General features: G+C 51.9%; 5 protein-coding genes across 10 annotated transcripts in view; 2 read left to right on the top strand and 3 right to left on the bottom strand.

Moving 5' to 3' along the window:
* The first annotated feature begins 1,386 nt into the window (after window positions 1–1,386).
* Window positions 1,387–3,728, top strand: H310_10230. 2 transcript variants are annotated; one of them, XM_008876547.1, is made up of 7 exons: window positions 1,387–2,173; window positions 2,232–2,293; window positions 2,363–2,459; window positions 2,524–2,659; window positions 2,781–2,935; window positions 2,994–3,215; window positions 3,261–3,728. In XM_008876547.1, exons 1-7 carry the CDS (start codon window positions 1,445–1,447, stop codon window positions 3,390–3,392), a joined length of 1,533 nt encoding a protein of 510 aa, XP_008874769.1. In that variant the 5' UTR covers window positions 1,387–1,444; the 3' UTR covers window positions 3,393–3,728. The 2 variants fall into 2 exon arrangements, with proteins under 2 accessions (XP_008874769.1, XP_008874770.1); XM_008876548.1 differs by having other exon boundaries at window positions 2,781–3,215.
* Window positions 3,729–4,027: 299 nt separating this feature from the next.
* H310_10229 (hypothetical protein) lies at window positions 4,028–8,058 on the top strand. 4 transcript variants are annotated; one of them, XM_008876544.1, is made up of 11 exons: window positions 4,028–4,580; window positions 4,775–4,967; window positions 5,024–5,200; window positions 5,267–5,399; window positions 5,555–5,931; window positions 5,983–6,457; window positions 6,626–7,044; window positions 7,130–7,295; window positions 7,345–7,478; window positions 7,547–7,672; window positions 7,766–8,058. In XM_008876544.1, exons 1-11 carry the CDS (start codon window positions 4,039–4,041, stop codon window positions 7,874–7,876), a joined length of 2,853 nt encoding a protein of 950 aa, XP_008874766.1. In that variant the 5' UTR covers window positions 4,028–4,038; the 3' UTR covers window positions 7,877–8,058. The 4 variants fall into 4 exon arrangements, with proteins under 4 accessions (XP_008874766.1, XP_008874767.1, XP_008874765.1 ...); XM_008876545.1 differs by having other exon boundaries at window positions 7,547–8,058; XM_008876543.1 differs by having other exon boundaries at window positions 7,345–7,672.
* On the bottom strand, window positions 7,767–9,560 carry H310_10228 (hypothetical protein). Its single transcript, XM_008876542.1, has 2 exons — window positions 7,916–9,560; window positions 7,767–7,837 (listed from the first exon to the last, which is right to left on the bottom strand). Exon 1 carries the CDS (start codon window positions 9,467–9,469, stop codon window positions 8,279–8,281), a length of 1,191 nt encoding a protein of 396 aa, XP_008874764.1. The 5' UTR covers window positions 9,470–9,560; the 3' UTR covers window positions 7,767–7,837; window positions 7,916–8,278.
* Window positions 9,561–9,587: 27 nt separating this feature from the next.
* Window positions 9,588–10,811, bottom strand: H310_10227. Of its 2 annotated transcripts, XM_008876541.1 has the most exons (2): window positions 10,280–10,811; window positions 9,588–10,236 (listed from the first exon to the last, which is right to left on the bottom strand). In XM_008876541.1, exons 1-2 carry the CDS (start codon window positions 10,371–10,373, stop codon window positions 9,893–9,895), a joined length of 438 nt encoding a protein of 145 aa, XP_008874763.1. In that variant the 5' UTR covers window positions 10,374–10,811; the 3' UTR covers window positions 9,588–9,892. The 2 variants fall into 2 exon arrangements, with proteins under 2 accessions (XP_008874763.1, XP_008874762.1); XM_008876540.1 differs by having other exon boundaries at window positions 9,735–10,811.
* A 1,036-nt stretch (window positions 10,812–11,847) lies between these two features.
* H310_10226 (hypothetical protein) overlaps window positions 11,848–11,975 on the bottom strand; it is a gene marked incomplete at both ends in the record, with an annotated part of 858 nt that continues 730 nt past the window's right edge. The window contains one exon of the mRNA XM_008876539.1: window positions 11,848–11,887. Within this exon, the coding sequence (XP_008874761.1) occupies window positions 11,848–11,887 (40 nt within the window). The remainder of the gene's footprint in view (window positions 11,888–11,975) is intronic.

The following is an 11,975-nucleotide window of genomic DNA, read 5'->3' as shown; positions in this document are numbered from 1 at the left end:
TAAACGCATTAACCTGCTCATTCATCCTCGTCGTAACAATATATCGTAATCATACAATATAATCATATTATGTCATGCAAACCGTCCTACGTTGGAACATTCAAACTGCAACAACTTCACAAATAATAAGAATAATAGCTCACGCCATAGAGCTCCCGCTCGGAGCCCGTGTGGTACAAGGCTCATTCAACAACGTCGATGTACGTTATGCCGTATGGTCAGTGTGCATTGGAGCCTCAGCATGTCCGTAGTGGTATCTTAATGAGCATTACCTAAAGCGATGTCACATTAAATTTTTGTTTACTGAGGTTTTACGTATTTTGTCTTCCACAAGTACTCATGCATGTTGAAAACATATTCCAGGAACTCAAGGCAAGAAAATATTCATGTTACGGGCATAAGAACTATTTTGACAATTGATGGGCCAACTTGATTTTAGCTGACAATCTTAACTGTCCAGTGTCCGTGACGTCGCATGACACGGTGTCGTCTGTATTATTAGCGTTTTAAAATCATTGCCCAAGAATTCGACAAGAGTTCTCCAACCTTTGGATGTTGGTGTCATGGGGCCATTGAAGAGCAAGCTTCGTTACAAGTGTCTTCACGAAAAGCCGGTTGTGTCTGCAGCTGAAAAACGCATGGCTATGGTTAAGCACACTATTGGGAGGACATGCCAAGTGAAATCATCACTCGCTCATTTGAAAATGCGTTGCCACGGACTACTGTACTGTAATGTCGCTTGTCACTTGAAAATATATTTCATTTTCAAAAAATTTGTAGTTATTGCGAATATTGTAGCATTTGTTGCTGACCGCCGTGGTCGTGGCTGGCATTAAATAATATACTTTTTACCAATCATCGTGGATATTCAATTCGACAACAACCTGACAGCGTGAATAAAAATACTGTCAATTCTCGTTTAGGGTAATTTTATTGAATTTACAAATTTCAAGATATTTCTCCAGTACCACTGCGGACATTTTCCCGTCGCTCACTGTAGGACGGGCAATGGGGATTCCATTATGTGCGACAGAAGCGACAGCTCACTTACAGTATTAGAAAGGCGCAGCCTTCCTTTGGTGCTTTTGGGCGGGCACCAGCATCGCGGTTGTGAATACCTTTGATTGACCAATCATATACTGCAAACACTGAGTCGATTGAAATTGATTGGTTCGTAGGCGGTGGTATGGCAGGTAAGCTGCTCGAAAGTGCGTTTTATTCATTTTTTGGTCCTTGAACTTGAACCCATCGATTCTTTTAGGTATTTTCTCACAGTGAATGAGTTATTTACTTAAATTCTCATGAAAATTCCTTCGTGTTTTGGAGAATCGGTGCAATATTGAAGGCGTTAAACTGATCTTATTTCTTTACACCTACCGACATTCCTTCCAACTGGCAATCACGACGGCATTTCACGCAAGGACGTCAGGGCCGATCGACCAGGATGGGGCTGCGACTGAATCCGTGGGGGAATGTGTACTCGTCGCTCGAGTTGGAGCAGATTACGTTTGTCCATCGTGTGTACTTGGAGGTCATGGCCATTGACGTCAAGGACTTGCCGAACACGCTTCAAATGAACGCCACGTTCACCGAGCCCATCTACACCCCTAAGAAGTCGGACTTCGATGAACACACGTTCATGCGCCAAATGCAGGGCGTTGTGGGTCTACTGCGCCAACCTGCCGAAGAGATCATCAGTTGCATCTGCGGGTACCAAAAGGAGCGCCTTGAGCGATTCCAACTTGGGACAGCGTTTATGAACGATCCGCGAACGTTGCTGTTGGAGGAATTTAAGATTTGGGCCATGACGCGACTTGCAGCCGCGGCGTGTACGACGGAAGCATTCGAAAAGGAGGTCGAGAAACGCAAGAACTACATCACGCAGCTCCAGTATGGCGGCGGCAACCTCTTCAAACCCGGCAATGCCGAACGAACTCTCATGACGACTCTAAAGGACGTCCGTGAGATTCTTGAGCTTCGTATCTTGCCCATGATCGCTTGTGAGCGCGCCCAGGCGAGCGCCAAGGAGCACTTGACCGTCGTCGAGGCCCGCGGGACAGACGCGTTGATCCACGGGATTCAGTTCCTCTTCAACATCTTCCGGAACACCCCGAACGCACCTGCCGATTGCACCATCACGAACCTGCAGTCCCAGCAACACACAGCCATGAAGGTATAGTCGCCTTGAATCGTTCCTCAATCATTCTCGTCGTTTCCTCCAAATGCAATAGGAAGCCATGACAACTAAGTCCGGCCAGATGCTGTTGCTGCTGCTCTCAACGCCCTCGCTGCGGTTGGTCTCTCTCCCTCGAGTCGCTGACGTGGCAGCGCCTTTATAACCCGCGACATTGTGTCTGTGTAGTACAATGTTCCCCGAAAGCCATCACCACGTCACAGGAGGCGCGTCGCAACTGCTCCCGCTCACATCCGAGAGTCAAAAGGCTGCCCTGGCCGATGCGGTATTGCCATTATACTCGTTGACCCGATGAGCCACGCGATGGAATAAAGTGGGGTATGTCATAGGTATTTGCCGATTCGTCGGCGAATGCTGTCGTTCCCAGTGTGCTGCTGTCCAACCCGACAGTCTCGTGGACTGCCAAGGCCTACCTCACGCAAAACAACGGCGGCGTCGTCAACTTTCTGTCGGCTGATACTTATGGTACCCAATCTTGCCGTCGTCGTCGTGTCGTCATTTCCAGCGTTGACCGTTGTTCCAAGTTGTCTTCGTTCTCGAGTGATTTCTCGACGTTCCTGAGATGGAGCGGTGCCGTTCTTCGTAGATCTATTCGTCAAAATGCACGCAATGTTGAAACTGATGGCCGACTTGCTCGTGTCGTGCCGCCAAGCGCGGCTCCTGGCAGGCACGGGCGGCGATTTGTTGGTGTATGGACCTGGGGGCTCGCACCTGCGACTGCTCATGGAGACGTTCCAGGCGGCAAGGAGTTATTCAATAGGCATCGAGGAAGGCTTATGTGGGTTCTTTCCGTGGCTAGGTCGAAGGAGAAGTGATTAACTTGGCGACCGAGTTGAAGAAGCGTGGCGTCGCTGAGCTGGACAAACTCAAGTCGTCGTACAGCGAGAAGGCATGGCGAACGTGCTTCTCGCGTGTGCTAGCGCTGGAAACGTACATGATTAACGACGTGGCAGCGACGCAGGACCCGATCCGCCGTATCATTGAAGCGACCAACCCAGTTATCAACATTCAAATGGCCAAGGTACTGAAGCGGGATGGAACGGAAGATTGAATGGTGTGTGTGTAGGATTTCAAAGCGTCGACGAGCAAATGGGTCGCGGAAAACTCGAGCACGTGCGGACACATCGCGCAAACACTCAAGTTGGAAGGAATTATGACGCCGCCGTTGGCGCTTCCTGCATCTACATCGAGTGCATAGGCGTGCATGGCGTGCCGACCGTGACATGCACGATAGAAACAGACGCGATTTCGACCACCAGGAATCGAAGACTTTATAAGCTGATACATCAAAGTACCATCACGTTGATACGCTCCTGCTCGGCGGTCCTGCACAGCTCGACCGCTTATAACGTCCACATGTTAATCTTCCAGCTGATTTATCACGGCTAGTTACACCTTGATCGAACAAAGCCCATCAACCCAAGAAAGAGATCGTGACAACGCGCATCTTTCCCGCCGCTGGCCCTGGAAGATGTCGCCCACACCACTGTGGGTGTCGCGTCCCTCTGTCGTGTGCCGATCACCACCATTGCGATGGGTCCCCCCACTCAATCCGTTTGAGGCGCGGACCGTACTTAAACAAATTTCATCGTATCGTATATGTACGGCTCAGGTCCAAATTAAATGCTGTTACTGTATTTATCGCACTTTAACAAACTAAATGCTTTTATAGCATCGATCGCACCTTAATATGAGTTGTATTAAGTACGATCTGAACCTGGCCGTTGTCGAGGGGGTGCACCCCCCAGAAGGGACACGGTGGAACTTGTGTTTTGTATACCATATTGAGCTGCATAGAAAAACGGAGGTTGCAATGCATCATTCCAAAAGCACAGTCGACGACCATGGCAAACTGGGGTGTGCGATGGAATCCATGGGACCAGGGGTACTCGGCGCTGGAGGTGGACCAGATGACGTTCCTGCATAAGACGTACTGCGAGGTGTACAATAAGGAGCCGAAGGATCTGCCGCACATCCTCAAGATGGACGACGCGTTCAAGGTTCCGCTGTACATGCCCGTCGTCGGCGACTTCGACGAACATACGTTTGTCCGAAAGATGCAGGACATGGTGGGATTGTTGAAGAATCCCGCCGAAGGTATTATTTCCAGCATTTGTGCCTACCAGACCGAGCGGCGCGAGCGAAAGAGCTTCAACATGTACATGAACGACCCGAGGACTCTTCTACTCGAAGAAATCAAGGCGTGGGCCTTGAACGTACTCGCAAGCGCTTCGTGCACGACAGAATACATTGTGAATGAAGTTGAGAACCGCATGCAATACATCAAGAAGATTCAGTACGGGCAGCAGAAACTCTTCACGAGTGGCAGCGGCGAACGCTCGTTGATGGCGACGCTCAAGGATGTGCGCGAGATCCTCGAATACAGGTAAAAGATTCGTGAAAGACATTGAGCCTGCTGGATGCAGACATTGCACGCTGTGTGGGACTGCCTTTGAATGTCCATTGCTCGAACTCTTCCTTTTCTTGGACTTGATGCGATCGGTTTGGTGGGATGCAGCCATGGATGCGACTCTTTCGGCACTTTACTTGCCGACTCGTCCAAGTAAAGTTATCTGATAGAGTGCTGCCAATCATTGAAACTGAGCGCGCACATGCGTCTGCCAAAGAACAATTGACCGTACTCGAAGCAAAGGGGCAGGACGCGCTCGTCCACGGAGTTCAATTTCTCTTCTACGTGTTTCGCAACACGCCAAATGCCCCAACCGACTGTACAATTGGGAATTTGCAATCGCAACAGCATGCGGGCATGAAGGTAGCGGATACGGATTCAAGTCGTGTCTAACGACTCTATGTGGACGACTGTCACAGGAAGCCATGAGTACAAAGTCGGGTCAAATGCTGCAGCTACTCCTTGAGACACCCGGGTTTAAGGAGCTCTTTCCGGCATCGCCGTACGCCACGAGTCAAAAGGAAAAGGCCAACTCACCACAGCAGTTGCTCTTGACGAACACCCCCGACGAGAAGAAATTGCTCGCTCAAACGGCGGTAAGTGTTGAATATTCGACATATGTTGCAATCGACGTGCCACGAGGGACCAACCGTGTGATTTAGGTGTTTTGCGATGACCATCAGAACGCGATTGTCCCAGCTATCTTGGGACCGATGACGAACCCCGCAGATTTTTTGAAACAATCCAACTCGGGCGTGGTGACGCTGCCACCCGACACTGCCGGACCGGCATTTGGTAAGGGCTTGCGTTTTGTGTGCGGAGACAAGTGCTTGGTATTCTCGAGCTTAACTTTGCTTCGTTCCGAGTGATTTGCCCTGTGCTTCGACCACTTGATTGATTCTGACACTTTGTGTTGATGAATTCTCACTGATGAGTATCGTCGTCATTAGATAAATTTTGCCGACTCCACGCAATGCTGAAGCTCATGGCGGATTTGATCGTGAGCTGCAGAAAGGCACGGCTGCTTGCTGGCCCAGGGGGCGACTTGCTCGTGTACGGACCTGGTGGGGACGCCGTTCGCCGGCTGCTGCAGTCGTGGCAGGCTGTGCAAAGTGAAATGCGCCAACTGGTGACGGATATGACGACGATGGGCGTGCAAGAACTTGACAAACTTAAGACAAACCAAGAACGCAACTGGCGCAACTGTTTCAAAGAGGTGCTGAGCATTCAAGGTTATATCAACAACGACATTGCGGCATGCGTGGAGCCGATTCAATTGATCTACCGAAACACTGACCCAGCCAAGGTTCAGCGCATGTTGAAAGAGGTAATCGTTTTCCATATGTGATGAAGGAAGTGGCTGACGGAGGTCATGAAGTTTCGAGAGGCGACGGGCCAATGGGTCGAAGAAAACAGCACAATCTGTTCGCAAATCAGCGGCACCCTAGGTCTACCCGCCCCGGCCATGCCCCGATCACTTGAAAAGACAGCAGACGTTGAAATGATCGAGGACGATTCCACGGACGACAAGGAACTGACTAATTCAAAATCTGCAACTTCGTCGTCGTCAGCCCTGGTGCTTTCGACTTCTGGAGTTGCTCCTCCGTCGATCACGTCGTCGTCGTCTATCTTGTCGCTGCCGCCGAAATCGTTGAAAGCCAAAAGCTCGTCGGAGAACAATAATTTCATCGACAGCATTGGGAAATCGGTCGTGTCCATTTTCAGTGGAAGCAATGCCAATGCGACAAGTAGTGCAGTGTCGGGGCAAGCGAAGGGCGACATGAATGCGATCCCACCAGCTCCGAAATCGACCCCCGTGGCCCAAAAAGACCTCACTAACGACCCTCCTCTTGGTTAGTATGCAATCCACACTGATTTCATTGGAGATGATTTTCTCAGAGTGTTGCCAGCTTTCGTGATTCGTTTGGAATCGAAATGCCCTTGGTCTTGTCGCCACGCTATGAAATAATTTGTGTACATGAATCGTTCTCACACTTATTTTTGGGTGGTCTTGGATGTAGGCACCTTGGATTCTCTCTTGATGGTGCGCCACGTCGTTCAAGCGATGGGGAGTTTGAGCTGGAGCACTCGATCCACGATTCAAACATGCATGAGCCCCGAAAACGACCGCGAATATGACGCGTACGTGATTATGTGCGCCGTGTACGAAGCGGTGGGGGTTGACACGGCGACGACGCTGTGGGGTCAAGTCACCATGTACCGCCATCAACTCCTGCACTCGTTGCAAATGCACCTGTCGTTTTTGCTTCATGTCATGCAAGTACTGCAGCATCGGATGGTTGTGTGTTCGACTACGTCGGCCAACGCCTCCGACAACATTCGCTCGATAAAGGGCATGCGTCTATTGTTTGAAAAAATCAAGCCCGCGCTTTTGGACTTGCGATCCCAGCTGCATGTGTTGGAAGCGACGTGGACTAAGGTATAGTTCCCCCAAGAACGAACAATTCGAAGGAGGGTAGAGACTGCTTGGCGAATGAGTATTTTCTGCAATGCTCTTTGCGTAGATGGTCGATGCATGCGCGACCATGAAGCAAGGAATGGAAGCAGCGGTGGTGCACATGCCATCGCTCGACCCAAAGGAAGAAGCTGACGGGATGGCCATGTACGCGTTAAATGGCATCGGTACCATTTCCAACATTGGCATGAACAAAAACGACACATCCGCGTCGGGTGCGTTGCAAAGTTTCATTGGTTGAGTGGATGATGATTCGATGGATAGCTATTCAATCGCATATGGCGTACATGGAGCAGCTTGAATCGCAGCTCGACAATCACAAACGTACGTTGGTGACGTTGCAAAACAGTGTCGCGGCCGGGGAAGGTGCGGTCTCGACGGCCCTCGTCAAGCTCCAGGTGCGTGCGTCGTGGGCTCACGAGACGACTTGCATGTTCATTGGGGATGACTACAATGTTTGCTCCAGGCCCTGGAAGACGACATGACGTTTCGCAAGGCGATTGCAGACGGTCGCCTGCTACAAAAACAAGGGGATCCCAAGGGGGGGCCATTGCCACCCAACTTGATGGCCGACATGGGCTACATTTTTGGGGTACGGGTTGACGTGGAGTGCGCATTCAACGAAATTCCCTGGCTTGACCGTGGTTGGGATGACGCGTGGTGGAGGTTGAAGTTGTATTCATAGGCGGTGTACGAGCATGGACTGGCCAACGACGCGGTCGTGCGTGCGTGCGTGGACGACTTTTTCCAGAGCGAACTGAAACATTTGAAGGCAGTCGTGGCCCAAATCAATTGAGTAAATAAAGCATTCCAACGGCGTCAGGAATACACGTACGCTTTTTATGCCCGCGGCTTTGTGTTTCCTGCGCGTGTCGGCGTTCGAATGCATTTTCAAGGGATGGAACGGACTACGGGAAGCGCAATGGGATGAGCAAGTGGCCGAATTTCGATTTGTCACACAACGACACGTTGGATATGTCGGATCCACAAACCCACCGAGCTTGGCCAGCAAGCTCCAGGGAGCCTCCATGAGTGGCCCTTAAGATGACGGACCGACTGCAGGTTCGATGCTCACTCACTTGAGCTTAGCCACGTTGATTACAGCTCGTGCAAACGATAAAACAATCGCCCACTCGATGGCGAACCCCCACGATATCGACTGGACGCACAAATGCGATGAGTTGGAATTCGCAACGACTTACGCTGTCGTAAAAAGGAGTTGACGGTCCAAGTGCATAACATCCGACACGTGATGCACCCACTGCTGCAATTGATCGTTGAGAGCGCAATGCTGGCGAAGCTTGGCTTTGAGGGTGGCGTTCTGTTCGATCGCTTCATGCAACGCCGCACTGGCAGCTACGTCGTGCCCGCGGGGCATGCTTTGGGGGTTCGCCGATTTTGCTGCGTGCAGCTGCACGAGAGCACTGCTCAACTCGCTTGCGTACGTATTCAGTGCATCCACTTCTTCAAGCTCCCGCTGTCGGTATAGCCGTTGACGCAGGCGGTTGTACATGCGCTTGCGAGCTCCAGGGGGCAAGTGGCTCAGATCGACCTTGAGAGTCGGTAGTGGCTTGGCTTTCGTCGGTGCTTGAATCGCCGTATGCAACGACGGTGGCTGTGTCGAACGCTCCAACACTTTGGCGCCAACTCGACCAGCGTGTTGATGGTACATATCGAGTTGTCGGTGTGTGGGGCTGGCTGCACCGGCGCCGAGGGTAGTTAGCCATTGCATGTCTCCATGTGTTTGGTATTGAAGCGTGGTTACCCACTGCGCCATGTCTTGTGAAAAGTGGGCGTACTGCCGCGTTCGGTCGGACAATGCTTGGAACACTTGGAAGGTCGAGTCGCGAACCGTTCTCTCTCGAGCCAAATCGGCTGCACCTGGTGTTGTCGTGAGGTTGACGAGGCGTTGCTGATGCACGCGCGACCACGTGGCTTCAACTTGCTCGACATGTGATCGCAGGGCGTGGCGTTCTTGGCGCTCGTTCGTTCGCAGCGCTTGCGGGCGTTCGCGGTTGTACGCTCGCTTGCTGAGGGACGTTTTCAACGATGACTTGGACGACGGCGACGCTACCTCGCCATTCGCGCGCGGCGTCAGCTTACTTGTATAGTGAAGGTTGGTCACGGCGGTAAATTTGGTCAATTTGTGCGCTGGCGAACACGGCATGTCGAGAATCTGCCTCGATTCGATAGGCGAATTCACTTCGTTGGGCGGCAATGCGCGCTTCTTGGACAGCGGCGCAAGGAAATGCCGCCCATGCTCGCAATGTTGTGGGGGGACTGTTCGTCCTGTTTCGTGCAGCGCCGTCACGTTGTCGTCCACGTCGGTGGTCGGCCCTGCCAAGATGAAGCTCAGCCGCGTCTTGTTAGACGTCATCATCGGGGCCATCGAATTCCACACTGCGTCCGCCAGCGGACGCCACGTTGAGTGTCGTCGCGGCTCTTGATTGCTTGATCCATAACGTCGGCACTAGTCGGACGACTTGATATTTTTTTATTTCTTGCTTGGATAATGGGTATATGGGCGTGAAAGTTTTAAAATTACCTTGGCGTCACCCACATATATATTATTTACACGTCTGAGTTTGGTCGGGTGAAAAAAACTAATCAAAACTTCGACTTCGATGACGGCAGCGCCATGTTGACGAACCATCGCCGCGCGTGCATTTTGTCGAGGGGGCCGTCCCCACGGAATCCGCCGGTGCCGTGCAAATTCGCAGCCAGTTTGTGCCGTTGGACGGAACCCACGGCAATCGTGCGGTGTTGGCGACCGATGGCGCCTGCCTCCCAGTCCCGTCACGGGACACCGGGACTACTGGGTACGCTTGAACTTGTGGAGGCGGCGCGGGGTGTCCGTTGTGGTGACGTTGTTTACTAAACGAAAGTGTGAACTAACGAGAGCACGGCACGCACGCGCATATATCGCCCCTTTGCCTCCCACGCACGACGACAACGCGCCGACCACGAACGGCGCCGTACGCGGCCTGCCCCGCATGGCCCGAGACATCCGCTCCACGTCCGGAGACAGAGCACGAGGACTCGGCAAGATTGAATGGGTGTCTGCTTCCTGCCGTACGCGTGGCGCGGGCAAGTGAGCGAGTCGACGGCGCGGCCGCACGACTTGTCGTTCCGTTGTCATCCATTGGCGCGCTACATCTACAAATTGTTGAGACCGTGCGAGAGTTGGGGGCCACCTCACCAACGTGGTTGAATTGTAACAGCACTTTGCAAAATGGCGGGTGGTGTTCGTTTCTGTGGGATTCGTCATGCTTGTAAGCCCCTCGCACATTCATGTGGCGCGATCTCCCCCTTGCGCCACAGGTTCATGTTCAACAACATGCCAGAAACGGTGTCGCGGTTGCATGGTTGCCTCGGGGGTCGCACTTCCAATTGAACTTACATTAGAGATGACGATGCCTGTTCAAAGACCTTTCACGGCCAAGAGGGTTGGCGCTTAGTTTACAAATGCGACCACCGACTTGATTGCGCCGCTTTAAGCGGGGGTCGGACGAACAGTGGTGGTATATGGGCCAATTTGAGTTCGGCAAAACGATCGCACGGTGGTGGAAGTACCGTTGACAGGGTCCTCAACTGAGCTGGTCACGGTTGGCGATTCGAATCGAGCAACATCGTCTGCACAAAGCTGCCGACAGCTCGTCCAACCCTGCCGCCGTGGACAAGCCGTGCGCGACAAGACCGTCGCCCCAGTTACAAAATTCGGTCCAGTTAGCCATCGAATATTTGAATATCTAATATATCGAATATTTGAATATTTACGTTTTTCAAGGTTTTATGGGATATTTACGCACGGACGACGTCCACCTTGATGTTTGTATGCTCTCTTTGTTCAAAAAATTTGTCAATGCATCTGTACGTTTTTCGTATTGACCAAGGAGAAAAACGTTCAAGCAATTGGCCTGGCAGCATGGCGCATTTGTTCTCCTTGGCATCGGACGCCACGCCGCCGTTGTCCAACAAGTTTAGGCGGAGACAGGACGACGAATGTGTTCCTGGAGAGAATTGTCCTTACGAGCAAGGTTGTGGGTAAGCTAGTGAATTGGCCACAATACGTCCACATCATTTTGTGGACTCTACAATGCCGTCAAGATCCCATTTTCGGACCAAACAACGATCAAACAATGCGCGACACAAACCCGGCCTGGGGTTGCTCGTCGCGTGAAAGGCACATGTAAATTGTTCGCGCTGCCACTCGAGCAAGCGCCTGTGTCTCACAACAGCGATTGTAACGCTGAAATTCCCGAGCAAGAGTTGGCCTGGAAGGTTGTTCTGCTGGGTAATCGCAGTTCGAAATTCGATATCAAACCTTGGCATAATCAATCCGCGCCGAGTGCAATCTTAGCTCGGCGCATCGTCATTCCGAGGGGTCACGTCCCTTTGTACACTCCACACCACCATGAGCAAGGACACCTAGACTTGGAGGGTTTCGTGGCAGCTCGACTTGGCTGTGCGCATGTTTGTAAGTATGCCTACAAGCTCATCGCAAATGGTCCAGCTCGTCTAGAAAGAATCGACAGGCCCTCCTCGTAACGATTGAGTTCGATCCGAGTTCAAAAACATGTTGCGCCGTTTGGATCGAATCCTCGCAAGCGAACCATTGTGCAGTGTGCCTGTACAAGTTGTGTGGTCGTATAGCTCATGGACAAGGGAGGAGGCACGTGTGTGGTACTGATTTCCCCCCGACTTTTAAACGGGCCAAAGTGAATAAAACTTGAGAATCGATAATATCGAATGTCGAGGTGAAATTGCTCAAAGCATCGGAAGGACGTACCCGAGGATGCTGAACCCGCTGATAAATAAAATGAGGATCGTGTGCGGTTCGCGTCCATGACGTCGGTATACTGTCCCTCGGGCACCCCCAGCAGCGATGTCCCCGT

This window comes from Aphanomyces invadans (genome assembly GCF_000520115.1).
Source record: "Aphanomyces invadans strain NJM9701 unplaced genomic scaffold supercont1.25, whole genome shotgun sequence".
In the NCBI taxonomy this organism is placed as follows: Eukaryota; Oomycota; class Saprolegniomycetes; order Saprolegniales; family Verrucalvaceae; genus Aphanomyces; species Aphanomyces invadans.
Note: the sequence above shows the minus strand (reverse complement) of the source record. Positions and strands in the feature narration are given on the sequence as shown.

Bases quoted from the DNA above. Each gene is read 5' to 3' on its own strand.
- H310_10230 (XM_008876547.1), top strand. From the start codon at position 1,445: ATGGGGCTGCGACTGAATCCGTGGGGGAATGTGTACTCGTCGCTCGAG. The intron at 2,174-2,231 runs GTATAGTCGCCT...CAAATGCAATAG, and splicing joins AGCAACACACAGCCATGAAG to GAAGCCATGACAACTAAGTC. The intron at 2,660-2,780 runs GTACCCAATCTT...CGTTCTTCGTAG, and splicing joins TCTGTCGGCTGATACTTATG to ATCTATTCGTCAAAATGCAC.
- H310_10229 (XM_008876544.1), top strand. From the start codon at position 4,039: ATGGCAAACTGGGGTGTGCGATGGAATCCATGGGACCAGGGGTACTCG. The intron at 5,201-5,266 runs GTAAGTGTTGAA...CGTGTGATTTAG, and splicing joins AATTGCTCGCTCAAACGGCG to GTGTTTTGCGATGACCATCA. The intron at 5,400-5,554 runs GTAAGGGCTTGC...CGTCGTCATTAG, and splicing joins CACTGCCGGACCGGCATTTG to ATAAATTTTGCCGACTCCAC.
- H310_10228 (XM_008876542.1), bottom strand. From the start codon at position 9,469: ATGGCCCCGATGATGACGTCTAACAAGACGCGGCTGAGCTTCATCTTG.
- H310_10227 (XM_008876540.1), bottom strand. From the start codon at position 10,369: ATGTGCGAGGGGCTTACAAGCATGACGAATCCCACAGAAACGAACACC.